Here is an 18,118-nt window from a genome sequence, read left to right as displayed (position 1 = left end):
TGCCCTCTACCGGCAAGACATAAGCACTGCTGGGCTTTAAAGGGAAAGGCACATTTTTCTCACAACCAGGTGTGTAGTACGCGGCCCCCTGGTGTCCTTTGTAAGTACTGCAGGATGGGACGTGCTGGTGTTGGTCCACTGGATTTTGTCTACCAGAAGGTTTTAGAGCACTTCATGCTTCCATTTGCTGAAAATCTTTATGGAGATGCTGATTTTATTTTCCAGCAGGACTTGGCACTTGCCCACAACACCAAAACTACGAGTAACTGGCTTAGTGATTATTGTGTTACTGTACTTGACTGCCCCTATAGACAATACCTCTTTGATTCTCTCTGGAGTATTGTCAAGAAGAAGATGAGAGACACCAGATGACCAACAAAAAAGACAAGATGAAGGATGCAATCAATGCAACCTGGGCTCCCATAAGAGCTCCATGATGCAGTAATTCATACAAAAGGAGGCCCAAACAAGTGTTGAGATTATGAACAAACTTTTCAGAAGTTCAACATTTCTGTATTATAAAGCCTTTTGGGAGAGAGGGGGTCGATCTTATGAAGTATTTTAAAATTTTGAGACATAATTATTAAAAAATAAAATAAAAAAATGGTTGAAACACTTTAGTTTGTATGTAATGAGTCTAGAATATAAAATTTTCACTATCTGAAATACCTGACAAAAATACTGAAGTATTTTTTAGATGCATCTGTGCATGTGTGTGGTTGTACTTTAAACATGGAACATGGAAAATCTACTCTAAAAACATCTATTCTTCGTTGTCTACGTTTAACTACTAAATAATTATCACTGTGCTAAGATCTTAATTGTGTTAACTTGGAACCTACAAAGTTTGTTGGTCCTGTGAATACGTACCTAGAATTTCATTGTTAAAGGTTTTAACTGTTTTGCTTGCAATAAGCACTGTTTCTTAAATTTATTTTATTGTTGATGTTGTAAAGCACCTTGCATCAAAGCACTATACAGATAAATTATTTTCAATTGTTAAATGGACTGCGTTTTTATAGTGTTTTTCCATCAGATGTGGATAGACAAAGCATTTTAAAATGATGCCTCACATTCACCCTCCAGTGTCAGGGTGCTGCCATACAATAAGCCCAACTGCAAACCGGGAACAAACTGGAGATCATGCTCAAGGGCACCTTAGTAATTTTTCCTCTCTGATTAGGGAATTGAAGCCCACATCACTAACCTGCAGGCTCCCACTTCCCCTAATTAATAGACAGTATTATTATTATCTGTGGTTTGTCAATTAAAAATGTCATGGCCAGAAATCTTTGCTTGCTGAAAGGCATCAAGATGCCATGTGTGTAGAAACACAATTACATTTTTGAAAATAAATCCACAATTAGGACTTTAACATTTGAGAAGAATCAAACAGACAAATTTATTTTGTCACCATTTCCAGTAATTGGGTGCATATAATGTAAACCTGTCTGCAACAAATTAGTATTGATTAGTGTAATTTTTCATGTCACATATGACCTGGTGCATAGGTTTCAAATTCTATTATATCCAAACAATACATATCACAATTGTGATATGTATTATAGAATTTTTATGTTATGTTTTTTATATGTTTGACTGATTACACCCCCTTTGACCTCCTGCCCAAATATGCAAATTAGTTCACGGTTGTCATGGTAACTTGTTTTGTGGCATATTCTACACTGCCAAGTTTGACTGCAGAGAGCCTGTGGAAATATAGTGCCAAATGCATTGAGAAAAATGAAGATGTAGCTGTTTACCCTTCCCCCACAGGACATCTGTTAGCACTGGTAATCCGGCGTGTTTATTTATGTAACAAATTCTGGGCAAAGAGATTAAAAAAAATTGAATTGATTCAGCTATAGGAATTGTTAAGTGAGGTGTAGCTCTACATCAGGGGAAATCACATATTACTGATGTTGTCTTGAAAAGTAGTGGAGCAACATTGTTGTCCAACAAATTACAATTTAAAGCTCAATACTGACTGAAATGTCCAATGCAACAGTGGATAGGAATTTCTTAAAGATCATATCATGCATGCATTAGGTTTATTCAAAACATATAAACACAAAATACACGTTTAATCAATTATGCTTTAAAAATAAATAAGAGATTTGCACATTTTTAGAAATTGTCAATTTAGATGTGTAATTTTATCATTTTGTGGCACTGCTCTAATTCATGAAAGGGTAGACTTAGCCCACAACCTCAAGTTTATTGTATCTTTTCTGGTACACTCATATCAAATATAAAAAGTCTATCTAAAAATATACATTTAGCATTGCTTTTTCAAGAGATGTTGCATAGATAAACTGACATTGACACGCATTTAGTGCTTTTTTATTTGAACAGACGCTCAGAGGGATACAGGAGAACTCGGTCTGGGGCTAACCCAACCCTTAGAGCACTTTACAATGATCACATTCACTAATTCACCAAAGTCGGAATGTTGCCATGCAAGGCACTCAACAGCACACCTGGAGGAATGTTGCCCAAGGGCCCTTGTGACTCTCCTGATCTAACTGGGATTTGAACTCCCATTTATATGTAATTTATAGTAAATGAAAGCGAGCCAAGAACACATCTCTGATGAACTCCTTGTAGGTTAGAGTTGTACTCATCAACCTTTTGTACACTGTATTCCTTACAGACATTTGAGCATTATCATTCGCACGGCATAACTTTCATGCTTTCTGTTTTGCACTCATCTATAAATAAATACATTTTAAAAAGACCAAGTAAGCAGCTGATGGTTTATTTTTCCTGTGCATTTGTATTTTTTATTGCAATCAAACATCTCCATGTTGATATATACACAAAAACTCAGTGAACAATACAAAGAATAAGAAACACTGACATGACATGAAAATAAATAAATAAATAACCGATCACAAATTCTCTAAACCTGAATCCAGATACAGTCACACAAAAAAATCAAGTGCATTTTAATTTCCATACTTTCACACTCATACAGACATGCAACATTTCATTTGCACAAGCACATGGACTGACATAAAAATCAAAATCCTGTGACGAACCACTGAAACAATTAGTTTGTAATACTTTCAAGTCAAAAAATGTATTTTTTTTAAAAACACTGATGATACCACAGCAACATTTGCTGGACTGAACAGAACGAAACAGTGGAATAAGTCAACAGTCCAACATTTACTTTCACTATTCCAAGACTTGTTTAAAGTACACACCTCTGCACACTCATACTGACGTTGATAATTAAATGACTCTTATGATATTCTACATTTTGTCTATATATACTATTTACACAACATGAACAAATTACACATATTTAAAGGGTTTACATTTTACACTTAGAAACCTTTTGCTATTACAGACTAAATACCGACAGCGCTTCGTAGATTTCTAATATTCAAATGGCTTCTGTGGTTTTGTACATATTCTCTTTATACTGGTTGTGTTTGTGAATACACATACAGTACCAACAATAATTACATCTTGTAGGACTGGAGATATGCAACAATTACATCACATTCTATACATGAAGCTAAAAACATAGGCTTTTTAAAATGGTGCACAAGTCACAAAACAGCACTTTTTTCAATCATCTATTGCAAATTCTTAACAGACAACAGTTTATTTTTAACAGTACAACTTCCAGTACTTTTCTTTGATATGTTAGCAAGTGTTGTTGAATATTGTTGGAGCTGAGGATACAGATGAGTAAAATGAAGGTCGCTGTGATTATATCCATACTGCCGAGTGAAACATGCTTACAGACAACATCTGAATTCATCTCGTTGACCAAGTGTATACATACATATAGGTATATTCATCACTGTTGGATTGATAGGATTATCTTGTTTCCTTATTTTGTTGTCCCACGGTGGCCTGATGAGTTTATTCCATTTGGTCTCTGTCCCGTCTACTGGTAGAAGCTGCGATCACTACAAAAAAAAAGAGAGAAGTCAAGATCCATTTCTGGTTCCCTGCAGGCCGCAGTGCATTACTAGTCTCCTGAACTGATGTCTACGTAAATAAAAAAGAGGAAATGTATGACATTGTTGATCTTGTGTATAGGGAGTTGGATGTGAAAATTACATTAGATTAGACAGAACTTTATTCATCCCTTGGGAAGACTCCCTCAGGGAAATTTAGGTTCCAGCAGCACTGTATAGCAGCACACAGGGTAAGAAGCACACAGAGTATCAACAGCAAAAAAAAGAAAAATAAAACCTTGTAAAGTTGTTCTCAGTTTCACTTCTCTCCAGCCATTTAGTCAGAGACCAGTTTTACCCAGCAATGCCACAAAAACAAGAAACAAGCTGTTGTATAAGCAAAGCACTGAAAACTAAAGGTGTACTCAGTAGAGTGTAAACCTCTGCCACTGCACAATAGGCCCTTCAACCTTATAAACCTGACCCATACTCAAACTCTCTAAACCGATAAGCTATCCACTCACAGGTTGATAGTGAAGTTGATCAGAAGGCCCGGTCACAAGGCACTTAACGAAGGGCAACAAAGCCCAAATAAAACAAGAAATATGGACTTTCTTTGGCATCATTTAACCTTTGCGCAGCTTGGTTCCTGCAGCTGGTGCTTGGTCAGGATTTTTAAACTGTTGAAAAATTTGAACGAATGCCGCTGTATTTCGTTTGCTTTAGTTCTTGACGGCTTATCATTTACTTAGTTTTTGTAACGATAGCATTTAATTTGACTTCGCTTGACCAGCTGAATGTTTTCACACAGTACAGAAGCTGTTTTGTGAGTGCTGTTGTGGAGTAGAGATGCAGCTGCTCCACGGCAGATGTGTGTGCGGTGGTGTGGAGCTCCTGCCACTGCGTGTGATGTGGCGAGTGCTGCCACGGTCGTACTGTGGTGCTGGCCTGCCAAGAATAATTTGTTAGCCTCCTCCACCAGCGCACGGCAGTCCGTGATCATGGTGTTCCAGTGCTGCACGCACCTGAAGAGAGAGTTGCTGCACAAAACATCCGGCTGGAGCTGCAGCATTCTGTACATGAGCTCTGAGGGCTTGCTGACCTCCAGCCCGTGCAGAGGGCAGAACCTGCTGGCCCTTTCAGTCTGACAGTTCAAACGTTTTGAGAAAGTGATCCTTGATTCCTGCGTATTTGTTTGCAGCATGTGGGCTTTGCAGGAGTGTGATCAGCCGCGTTTCCGTGTAGCAGCTGATTGCCGAAACAATCCTTAATTGCTGTGTATTTGTTCACAGCACAGGGGCTTTGCAGAAGCGCGATTTCCGTGGACCTGAGGGCCTACACGACGTAATATTTCATGTCGTCTACTGTGATCTCTCAGAGCAAACTGCACCTCGGTTTGTGCAAACCATGTGGCAGTTTACGGAAGCGTGACTTTCAAGTGTGGAAAAACTTCCAGCAGCAGCGGGCATTCGCATGCAACAGCTTTGATCCACAGAGGTGCGACATATAAAAACAGAAAACCCAGTGTGATCACAAATGGCTGCACTTTTCTGAACAGCGTTTGAGTCGCTAAATCATGTACGAGGCAGTCCTTTTGTGTGCGTGTATATGTGTGCTACAACACATCCAAATACTGAATACATTCACCCAGAGTGAATCAGCTGGAGAGAAGGTGAAGCGCGTGCGTGTGTCTGATCCACGTACACTAGGGCTGTTCATGTTATATAGTGAAAAAATAAAAGTTGTGAGAAATGTTAGGCCACATGTTGTTTTTGTTCCATTTGGGGTTTTGGTGCAGACCAAATTTGAAGATTTAGAGAGAGTGACACATTTTCCTCTCTCTCTCTCCGCTGGCAAGGCAACGTCACCCTAACGGGAGAAAAGTCTGATGCCATTATTTTTCTTTTACAGATACATGTGATGGCTTCTAATCGCAAAAAGTGGTGGTTGATTGGTCACCCAGAGGAGAACATTACTGGAATTACTACATTACTTGTTTGGGGAAAATTGTTGCTTTGTTGGGGGACCCCTAAGCAATGTCCAATTACAATAAAATTTGGCACAGATCTTTTATTTTATTAGTGGAACAAGAACAACATGTGGCCCAAAAGATTTTGTAACATTTGTCATTTTGAACAGGTCTAATGTACACAGTGGTGGGCACACTTCCAATAATCCCATAACCAATAATTATCGAACATAAAGTTTTCATTATCAGATTATCTTTTCAGATAACTTTAAAAACCATTATCGGACTAATTATCTTCCGATAAATTTTTGTCTGATAATTTTTAGACTGTTAACGTGGTATACAAAGCTGAACAGATGCATAGTTCAACCCTCTGCAAACAGAGAAGAGCTGCTTCTAGAAGAAACTGCTCTATCCTCTGCAGGCAAAGCAGAACTGGTCACAAAAAAAACTAATTTCTTTTAACCCCATACTGATACGCAGGTAATATCACCCAAATCATCCAGAGGCATACATTTTTAACTTATGGTTCAAATTTTAACCAATCTTATTTTGGACAAGTTATTTAATTAACGTCACTTCTGAAGTTTTAGAAAGTGAAAATATCAGATATATGTTTTAGTTTTAAAGTAATGCGCTAATTTTTAAGGTTTTAGTGTGGGCATGCTGTGCCCAGCAGTGCATTATGGGTAGGATAGGGTAATCTCAGTACGTTCACGACAGGAGAAATGCATTTCAGACACTCTGATCAGGCTCCACTGATAACAGCATTAAACTCTAGTGCCTAAAACTCTCGTTAATATATTCTCTGGGTTTCTAGACGTTGCTTTTACTAAATTCCATGCATCGTAAACATAGCAAGTAGAAATACAGATTATCTGGAATTTATCAAGGCCTCTACTGCCATCTACTGGCCAGTAGTGTTCATGGCAGAACCGCACAGCGTAAAAGAGCAGTGCCCGATTTATGTTCTCACACACATTGTACGTTCAAAAACCACACATCGGACTCGTGTTTCCAGAAGCAAAATGTAAACAGAAGCTTTTTTTTCAAACTTAATTTACAAAAACTCTCGATGGGAGACATCAAAGTAAAAAAAAAAAAAAATTACACGACAGGTCTGCGGTGTTTGCACAGGCACAGTGCAAGAGGTTGGACGCTTGTAGCGCTTCAGCAGTGGGACACCCTCACGATGACCACGATGAACACTCAATATGCGTTTGGGAACTGAGAACACTAAATGTGAGTGTCATGATTGGGTATAAAAGGAGAGTCTCAGCCGTTCACAAGCAAAGATGGGGCGAGGATCACCACTTTGTGAACAACTGTGTGAAAAAAAAAATAGTCCAACAGTTTAAGAACAATGTTTCTCAACATTCAATTGCAAGGAATTTCGGGATTCCATCATATACAGTCCATCATATAATCAGAAGATTCAGAGAATCTGGGGAACCTTCTACACGTAAGTGGCAAGGCCGAAAACCAACATTGAATGCCCACGACGTTCGATCCTCAGGCGGCACTACATTAGAAACTGACATCATTGTGTAAAGGATCTTACCGCGTGGGCTCAGGAACACTTCAGAAAACCATTGTCAGCTAATACAGTTCGTCGCTACATCTACAAGTGCAAATTAAAACTCTACCCTGCAAAGCGAAAGCCATACATCAACAACATCCAGAAACGCCGCTGCCTTCTCTGGGCCCGAGGGACAGACGCAAAGTGGAAAAGTGTACTGTGTCCACATTTTAAATTGTTTTTGGAAATCATGGACATCGTGTCCTCCGGACAAAAGAGGAAAAAGACCATCCAGATTGTTACCAGTGCAAAGTTCAAAAGCCAGGATCTGTGATGGTATGTGGGTATGTTAGTGCCCATGGCATGGGCAACTTACACATCTGTGATGGCACCATCAGTGCTGAAAGGTACATCCAGGTTTTGGAGCAACACATGCTGCCATCCAAGCAACATTTTTTTCAGGGACGTCCCTGCTTATTTCAGCAAGACAATGCCAAGCCACATTCTGCACGTGTTACAACAGTGTGGCTTCGTAGTAAAAGAATGCAGGTACTAGACTGGCCTGCCTGCAGTCCAGACCTGTCGCCCATTGAAAATGTGTGGCACATTATGAAGCACAAAATATGACAAAGGAGACCCGGACTGCTGAATAACTGAAGTCGTACATCAAGCAAGAATGGGAAAGAATTCCACCTACAAAGCTTCAACAATTAGTGTCCTCAGTTCCCAAATGCTTATTGAGTGTTGTTAGAAGGAAAGGTAATGTAACACAGTGGTAAACATACCACTGTCCCAGCTTTTTTGAAACGTGTTGTAGGCATCCATTTCAAAATGAGCAGATATTTGCACAAAATAATAAAGCTGATCAGTTTGAACATTAAATGTCTTGTCTTTGTGGTGTATTCAATTGAATATAGGTTGAAGAGGATTTGCAAATCATTGTATTCTGTTTTTATTTACATTGTACACAACGTTGGAATTGGGGTTATATATTTACATTTGGCAAATTGTTTCCTACTTTCACTTTTGATACTCCGTGTGCTGCTATCTCCAATGCTGCTGGAACCTCAATTTCACTGAGGGAGTCTTCCCAAGGGATTAATAAATTCTCTCTCTCTCTCTCTCTCTCTCTCATCTTCTACCGCTTAGTCCAATTAAGTGTCGCGTTGGGGGCTGGAGCCGGTCCCAGCAGTCATAGAGTGCGAGGCGGGGTACACCCAGGACAGGACGCCAGTCTGTCGCAGGGCCACAAACAGACAAACAAACACAGACACACCCACACACACACCTACGGACAATTTAAAGATTCCAATCCACATAACCCACATGTTTTTGGATGTGGGAGGAAACCGGAGCACCCGGAGGAAACCCACGCAAACACGGGGAGAACATGCAAACTCCACACAGAAAGGCCACAGGCAGGAATTGAACCCCTGACCTTCTCGCTGTGTGTGCAAACCACTAAGACACCGTGCTGCCCTTAATAAATCTAATCTAATTTCTCCAGTTATGGGCACAGAAGCCGATAACATGTTTAGGTTTGTCTCGATGTTGTGGTGGCTTTCCTCATTAGTTACCTTCTTGCACAGTTACTCAGCTTTTGGGAACTATCACCTGTGGACAGAGTTACCTTACAGGACCATAGTGTTTTCACGTCTTGATTTTGGAGGTAAATTAAGCCCAAGACATAATTGGTGTCTTGGAAATGTTCATGTATCCATTCCCTGACTTGTCTGTAGTAAGGGGATGGATGTCAGGGGACTTGTCTGGATGTAAAAATGACAGTTTGCATGTGTTGTGCTAAAGGGTGCACTTACGTATTTGCACCATAATTTTGGCTTTCAGATTTTTATTTCTTTTTAATTCGTGATGTAGAAATTGCTTTTCATTTTTATACAAAAAGCCTTAATTTTTTGTTTGTTTTTTATGTCATAAAAAATTTTAACATGAAAAAGCAAAATGGACAAATAAATATCCAATGGACAACACATCGGACGTTATTTGATGCAGAAAATGTTAGATGGACACAGATGGAGAAGTGAGCGATGGATTTATCAGTGATGTGAGTGGCCCTTGGAAAGAAAAAAAAAACCCTGCAAATTTTGTTCATGGCCTCACAAGGCCTGAAGGGCCACAGTGTCTAGACGAGAGTCTAGACATGAATTGCCATTTGGTGCCATTCATAAGCTGAGAGATACTTCTCAGTCCCATTTTCAGGTTTATTTTAATCATAAAAGCATATTTTCCCATATTAGTGAGATGATGGACCAAAAATACATAGTCTGTGACATTCAATTTATTGAATTTATAGAGCGCCAACTCATGACAGCGTCATCTCAAGGCGATTAACAGAAAACAACAACAAATCAAACCAAAAGATCAAAAAGTGTAATTAAAAGATTAAAAGCATAATAAAAAGTAAAAAAAAGTTTAAAGAAAAAAAGCATAGTAAAACAATATGTTAATCATATAAAATATAAAAAAAAATGCATCTTCCATCATGACTTAAGTCTCAACAGAGTCCGACTGCCTCACTAATGCAGGGAGAGCATTCCACAGGACCACGGCACGATATTTCCCGCTGACTTTTTATTCACCCTAGGGACACAAAGTAAGCCTGTGTTCTGTGAACGCAAAGCCCAGGCTGGTATGTAGGGTTTAAGCAGATCAGCCAAATAGGATGGTGCCAGTTCATTAACAATTTTATAGGTCAGTAGCAGGACCTTAAAATCTGATCTCACAGAGACAGGAAGCCAGTGAAGAGATGCCAAAAGGGGAGTAATGTGGTCAAACTTTTTGCTTCGTGTCAAAGGTCTGGCAGCAGCATTTTGAACCAATTGAAGACCCCTGATTTTGGACTGCAGCAACCAAGAAAATAAAACATTGCAATAATCCAATCTAGAACAGACAAATGCATGAATCAGCGTCTCGGCATTAGCCATAGACAGGATGGGACGAGTCTGCTATATTTCGCAGATGGAAGAAAGCAGTCCTCGTAATATCTCTAATGTGGAGGTCAAACGACAACGTAGGATCAAAACTACTTCAAGGTTCACACGTACCCAGGCCAAGCACTAGCTGGTGAAATTGATGCCAATGTCTCGCCGGACCAAGAACCATTATTTCATTCTTATCAGAATTTAAAAGTAGGACGTTACTAGACATCCAGCTTCTTACTGATGCAAGGCAATCTTCTAAAGATTTTATGTGAGTGAGATTACCAACAGTTATCGGCATGTACAAGTGAGTATCATCAGCATAGCAATGAAAGGCAATCCCAAAATGCTGCAGTATGTGCCCAAGGAGTGCTATATCAAGGGAGAAAAGCAGGGGGCCTAAGAAAGATCCCTGTGGAACTCCAAATTTCATGTCACTAAGGTTAGAGGTAGTGTTATTGTACAAAATACAAAGAGGACAACTGGACAGGTATGACATCAACGATTCTCCAGCCTATCGAGTAAAATATGATGATCCACAGTATCAAACGCAGCCTTAAGATCTAACAGCACCAGAACCGTGGTGGTGTCCGAATCCATTGTAACCAAAAGGTCATTCACTACTTTAGTGACAGCGGTCTCTGTGGAATGATATTTTCTAAAAGCCGACTGCAATTGCTCAAAAAGATTATTCTCAGTAAGTTGGTCTACAAGCTGCAGAGAAACCACTTTTTCCAGAATTGTAGAGCAAAATGATAGATTTGATATTGGCCTATAATTTTTCACTACACTCGGGTCAAGATTAGATTTCTTAAGCAACGGTTTAATCACTGCAGATATGAAACATTTAGGAACAGATCCAGAAGTTAATCCAATCCAATCCAATCCACTTTATTTATACAGCACATTTAAACAACAGAACAGTTTCCAAAGTGCTGCACATAAAAATGATTATACAACTATACAAAACAATAAACCCACTCAGATACTAATAAATAAATAAACATAAAAACAATAAATAAATAAAACACTAGGCCAAAGACAACAGAGGACCATACAACTCATGCAGAGCTAAAAGCCAGAGAATAAAAGTGGGTCTTCAGACGAGACTTAAAACACTCCATTGTGGGGGCTGTTCGAACGTGGAGAGGCAGAGCGTTCCAGAGTCTGGGCCCGGCCACAGAGAAGGCCCTGTCCCCCCTGGTCTTAAGTCTCGTCCTAGGCACCACAAGCTGGAACTGGCCCTCAGACCTCAGAGCACATGCTGGGGAGTAAATGTGGAGGAGGTCTACAATATATTGTGGGGCCAGTCCATTTAAAGCTTTAAAAACAAATAATAAAATTTTAAAATCAATTCTAAAATTAAAAGGGAGCCAGTGCAAAGACGCAAGAATGGGTGTAATATGTTCATGTTTTTTGCTCCCAGTTAAGAGGCGTGCAGCAGCGTTCTGGACTAACTGCAATCTGTGAAGTGTATTTTGATTAATTCCAAAAAAAAAGTGAATTGCAGTAGTCCAGGCGTGAAGAAATAAAAGCATGCATGATGCGCTCCAAGTCAGAAAAGGATAAAATTGATTTAATTTTGGTTAAAAGACGAAGCTGATAAAAGCTGGATTTAACAACCGCCTTGACCTGCCTGTCCAGTTTAAAATCAGAGTCCATAATGACGCCAAGGTTGGTGGCTGTGGGCTTCATGTGTTGACTAAGAGGGCCCAGGTCTAATCGAACTGTGGAACCAACACTGGGCCCAAACACAATCACCTCGGTTTTGTTCTCATTTAAGCTAAGAAAATTTTGAGCCAATTAAGCCTTGACGTCTTCCAGGCACACAAGCAAGGGTGTCAGGGGGCTGCTAGAATTCTTCTTAATAGGCAAATAAATTTGAGTATCATCTGCATAAAGATGATAAGATATGCCATGTTTTCTAAACACCTGACCTAATGGGAGAAGGTATAGGGTGAAGAGAATAGGCCCAAGAATAGAACCCTGGGGGACTCCACAGTTCAGAGGAACAGAAGACGAGGTGGACTCCCCCAGCCTGACAGTAAATGAACGGCCTGTAAGGTAAGAATGGAACCAGTCCAAGGCTGTCCCCCTAACACCCACACAGTTCTCAAGAAGAGATAAAAGAGTTGCATGGTCAACTGTGTCGAAGGCAGCAGTCAAGTCTAAAAGCACCAAAACGGCGGAATCACCAGAATCAGTGATTAAAAGCAGGTCATTAAAAACCTTTAAAAGTGCAGACTCCGTGCCGTGAAATAATTTATAACCTGACTGAAAACTGTCTAAAATGTTGTTCATTTCTAAAAACTCTTGTAATTGTACAAGAACAGCTTTTTCCAAAATCTTTGAAATAAAAGGAAACTTAGATATGGGCCTATAATTAGAGATAACAGAGTTATCAAGACTCGCTTTCTTTAAAAGCGGCTCAACTACAGCCTGCTTACAAAACGCAGGAACTTTTCCTGACATAAGGCTGCTGTTGACCAAAACAACAACATGAGGGCAGATAGTTCCCCAGACCTCTTTAAAGAGTCGTGGGGGGATACAGTCTGAGGGACAAAATGAAGGTTTGAGATTTTTAACAATATTTGATAAATCTGAAAATAACACAGGTTCAAACCGGTCTAACACAGCAGAACAGGTGTGAGCCATGATTGAACTGGCCGAAATGACAGTCATCCCAGCCCTAATAATGGCGACCTTATCACAAAAGAAATTTAAAAAGCGATTACAAACAACTTGAGTTGCTTCAAAAGTGGTGGATTGGCCAGGGTTTAACAAAGATCCAATAGTTTTAAAAAGCACACGAGGTTTGTCCCAGTTATCAGAAATTAGATTGGAAAAGTATTTTGCCTTTTCAGACCTGACCATATTTTGGAATTTTCTCCAACTTTTTTTTAAGAATTTGATAGGAGACGGTCAGTCCATCTTTCTTCCATTTGCGCTCCGCCTTCCTACACTCACGTCTGGCCTGTCGCACAGTTTCATTCAACCAGGGCTCCTGCCTGGGTTTAGGGCGCATAGGTTTGAGTGGAGCAATAGTGTTCATAATGGTATTGCATGCCAAAAGAAAGGTAGATGCAATTTGTTCTGTGTTTTAGCATGTGACAGCTACATTGTTTTTTGAGGCCACAAAAAGGGAGGAGAAATGATCTCCCGCTCCTGGCCTCGGCTGCCGCCGATAGCATGCAGAAACACTGGGTTTATTAGTGCTGTCCAAAATAAAATTAAATAACACCGGACGGTGATCAGAGAACACTGCATCCAAAAGCTGAACATTACTGACATCAAAACCATTAGTTAAAAGCAAGTCCAACCTATGACCAAATATGTGCGTTGCTTCAGTAACATGTTGCATAAAATTAAAGGTATCAATCAATTCTAAAAACTCAGTAGCCAAAGGCTTGGACGGACAGCAAACATGAACATCAAAATCACCCAGAAGTAAGATTCGATCATACTGTGGAATAACAGCTGCAAGCAAGTCAGAGAAATCATTTAAAAAAATCTTTGTTGTGCTTGGGTGGGCGATAAATAAGTGCGCACAACACAGGATTGCGGTGTCCCAGTTCAAAGCAGCATAATTCAAATGATGAAAAACATCCAGGCACAATACTTTTATATGCCAAACTGTCTCTGAAAATAGTAGCAATGCCACCACCCCAACCACTGCTTCTTGGAACATTAATGAATGAGCAGTTCGAAGGAACCAGGTCAACAAAAGCTGAGGACTCACCCGCAGAGATCCAAGTCTCAGTCACAAACAATACATCCAAAAAGTGTGTGGAGAAGAAATCCTGCAAAATGAAAGTCTTGTTCATCACGGAACGCGCATTAACTAGCGCACAGTTGATAATCTGTGTATTAGCCTCCGAAGCTACCTGGCTAAGGCCTCGGAGGTTGGCGTGGTTTATGCCTGGAGAGACTTCAGCTCGACGTGGCTTGGTGGTACGTAGCGTCCAGGGCTCCACATCAAGCAGAGGAACCACAGGAACCAGCCAGGCGCCAGAAAAGTTCAAGGTGCGGCGCGACGTGAAACGACGAAAACAGTCCATATATTCAATGGGGATATTGTACAAATCTGCAGAATGTGTCAGCCAAAGCTTCAGCTTGGCAAGAGTACCCCAACGCTTCCCTCGACGTCTCTTCTTTCGTTTGACAGGTAAGATGCCGGTGCGCGACAGATACGCAGGAACATTAGCCAGCAGAGGGGAAAAATAAGTTCCACTATTACGATAATCCTCCTCCGAATCCACCGCAGATTTTATTTTCAAAAGCTCATAGCGGTTATAGCTCAGCAGAGAGTCAATGGACCTTGTCATCAAACACAGTATGATTAAAAAAAACAGTATGATTAAAAAAATAATGTTTTGACATTATTATGAATTATTTTGACATTGTAATGACAGATTAATAATTTCCAGCACAGTCGGCCCAAGAGTGGGCCACAGGTCCTTAAACAGTTTTGTTGGTATAGGATCAAATAAGCAGGTTGTGCATTTTGTAGCTGTCACGAGTTTTCTTCAGCGCGCCTAATGAGATACTATCAAATTCTGTAAATCTAGGTAACACCTCAGTGGTAGCACCCACCTCCATAGCAGGGTGCAGTGGCTGGGCCAAGGCCTGCTGAGATATGTTCAACCTAATGTCTTCTAATTTCTTCTCGAAATAATCCAAGAAGTCCTGTGCTGAAAAGTGTGAGCGACGAACAGGTGACTGTCCATGAATGAGTAATGCTACTGTGTCAAACAAAAACTTTGAGTTATGCTTGTTTTTATTGATCAAATCAGAATATTAGGCCCGCTTTGGAGCCAAAAGTGCATGCTTATAATCTCAGATAGCATCACACCACGAAAGGTAGGACAGCTCTAATTTGGAACTACGCCATTTCCGTTCTAGACCTCTGGCCTTCTTTCTCCCTGAGGTCACGCAGGTAACTACTGAACCAAGGTGACTGTGCCTTGGGAAGGCGTGATTTTAACAGAAGTGGTGCAATCTTATCAAGTGTAGTTTTGAGCACTAAATTTAAACTATCCGCAAGACCGTCTACTGATTGGACATTCCTTAAACTCGAAGCTAAAATATCAGGCAGTCTGGCCTCAAGCTCAATCACAGTTGTGGGTTTAATGGATGGACATGAATTAGAATACAGTCTTATTACTATTTTATAAAACCACATATTTGCATTGGATTGTTACCATTCTATCTCTACACTTATCCAAAGATTTGACTTCAGCAAGTTGTGTTTTTATAACACAACTGATAGTGTCTTAACATGAATAAAAATATAATTTGACACAAGTAAATCTGGACCATTCATTACTCTGCAATATCCCTTTCAGTTCTTAACAACACTGATTTTGTTGTGGCTCATGTCCCTGCTGTCTGTCCCTGGTGGGTTTTTTTTTTTTTGGTATCCAGTGGTGCATTTTCAGTTTTGTATTTATCCTACAGTAATTTCAGTTTTAGTTAAGTTTGTGTTGTAGAAACTGTTTCTGGGTTCATCCATGTAACTTTTTCGTAGTTTTAGTTCTGGCTTATTCTTAAGTGTACATCTGTTTCAGTCTTGTTTACCGTTATTGAGGCTTAGGTTAATTTCTAAGGGTTTACCCTACTTCCTGTTCTACTTTGACACTGTATTCTCTGTTCTTGTTTGGTTTGCTTTCTTCCTGTTTGTGCTCACACCGGAACTCATTTCGCTCTCGGTAGAGTGCCTTAATTGAAAGAGTGCTGTCAAATCAGAACATGGCTCCATTTTGGTTCCAACTGCGCTGAACTATTGAATGAACCTTTAATGTTTTCAACATTTTTTTTTTAAATCATTTAACCACATACAGCAACACATCTAGGTACAGTTGCTATCAAAATAAATATAAAAATAGTGAAGCTATCAAATTTCTATAAATTTACAATTTTTGATGATATATTTACTTAATTTAAAACCTGATTTATGCAGCTGCAGCTCTGTTACGCCATGTCATGCAATGACGTGCGTGACAGTTTTAAAGTTGTCCATCTCTGGATTATTCTTTGTTCTGAACTAATTTGACATGGAGAATATTGTTGCCTGTGCTCTCAACAGTATGATATAATAAGATGAAAGACTGACCAGAGGCTTTTTTTTTCACCTATAAAAGATGATTATAAAAAGCAGTTATTCTGGTCTTTCTCCTCTAACCAGGCCCACATGAATTTATTCAATAGAACTGTACTTTACTCTCCTCACCGCAGAACAACATTTACAACACAGGTTCAACATGATGCGGTTGCTTTCAGAGCACCAGGGACTTTGCAGTAAAATCTGTAATGGCGTCTCATTGGCTGCTGCCTGTATGATGAACGGCTCTTGATAAATGGGATAAATGGAACTGCACGTCTCAGACATTTGGGATGAAGATGTGAAAATGTGAGATTTCATATCCACTATGGCATCTCATCAGAGATATTTCCAATTGATTTTACAAACAATACATTGTTCCATATCTGAACTCTGACCTGGAATGCTCCAGAAAACAAAAATAAACCAGAAAATATTCCCACAGATAGAAAAAATTGACTTCTGGGAATTCCTGGGAAACTCACATTACTGATTTACACAAAAAGTCCTCAGCTTGTGGTGTGTGCCAAAAGGGCTTTTAAAGTCCAACAATAAGCAAGATAAGCAAGAATACACCTCCACTGAAAAACATGTTGGATGTTATTTAATGCAGATGAACACAGATCGCTGACCCTCAGAACTGGAAACATTACAAGAAAAATGTGAGCCCATTTGATGTTTTTTTAATCAGCTTGTTAATTAGGGATATTTGTGCATTGTTGTCATATACAGTACTTTTATTATTAGAGTTTCTTTTGTTTGGTGCATTGATTTCTTGGAAAGCCCTATATAATTAGTTATTATTATGATTATTTCATAATAATCAAAATAGTATAAGTCATAGGATTTCCCAAAGTAGCAAAATAAATAAATAACAACAACAACAAACTGTGGAACAAACTGTAACTTATACTCCTAAAAACATAGTAACTGAATAAAATACATTTAACTCAGACAAATAGAATGGTGCTGGATAATTTAAATTATATAACTTCTTCCCATGTCAAAAGATCATGTGAAACAAAACAAGTGCTAGACTCATTGTTGTGGGTTCTGGACAGTAGTGGGCACAGCTAAAGGCCCAGTCACACGGCACTTAACGAAGGGTGACTAAGACCTGACGAAACAAGAAATCTGGACCTTCGTTGACTGTCGTTGGCATCCCTTAACCTTCGCGCAGCCTCATTCCTGCAGCAGGCGCTTCGTCAGGATTTTTAAACTGTCGAAAATTTTGAACGAAGGGCAACGAAAACCTCAATTCGTCTGTGTCTCGTTTTGCTGTCGTTCTTGACGTTTTTTAAGCGTTTGTGTAGTTTTTGTAACGTTACTGTTTAATTAGACTTCATTGGAGCAGCTGTGATGGGGAAAGTGTAATGCACGGACCCACAACAGGGGGCGCAAATGAACGGTCAATAGATAATCCAATAAATACAATTTATTGTGGCAAATGTGCACAACAGGTCGAATACTGCTTTTAGACAGTCGATCACAAAATACAATAGGTGACGTGTGGGCAGGCCCGAGGGTAGGAGACGCCTATCCAGAGAAGAGCCGGGGCCCATAAGGTTCCGCCGCCAAGGAAGACCTGCAGTATACTGAAGCCGCCAAGTCCCGAGTCCCCAGGTGGCCTCTGCTTCCAGCTGTCAGATCCGGTACTGCTGGTAGGAACAAAAACAG

At 39.8% G+C, this 18,118-nt stretch overlaps 1 protein-coding gene across 1 annotated transcript in view; it reads right to left on the bottom strand.

The window, feature by feature from the left end:
* Positions 1-2,738: 2,738 nt before the first annotated feature.
* Positions 2,739-18,118, bottom strand: part of LOC117527309 (vesicle-fusing ATPase) — a 151,531-nt gene continuing 136,151 nt past the window's right edge. Inside the window, exon 20 of the mRNA XM_034189616.1 lies at positions 2,739-3,926. Within this exon, the coding sequence (XP_034045507.1) occupies positions 3,905-3,926 (22 nt within the window). The 3' untranslated portion in view covers positions 2,739-3,904. The remainder of the gene's footprint in view (positions 3,927-18,118) is intronic.

The sequence above is a fragment of the Thalassophryne amazonica genome, chromosome 16 (assembly GCF_902500255.1).
Source record: "Thalassophryne amazonica chromosome 16, fThaAma1.1, whole genome shotgun sequence".
Classification (NCBI taxonomy): domain Eukaryota; kingdom Metazoa; phylum Chordata; class Actinopteri; order Batrachoidiformes; family Batrachoididae; genus Thalassophryne; species Thalassophryne amazonica.
The sequence above is the reverse complement of the archived record's forward strand: the minus strand, read 5'-3'. Positions and strand labels throughout refer to the sequence as shown.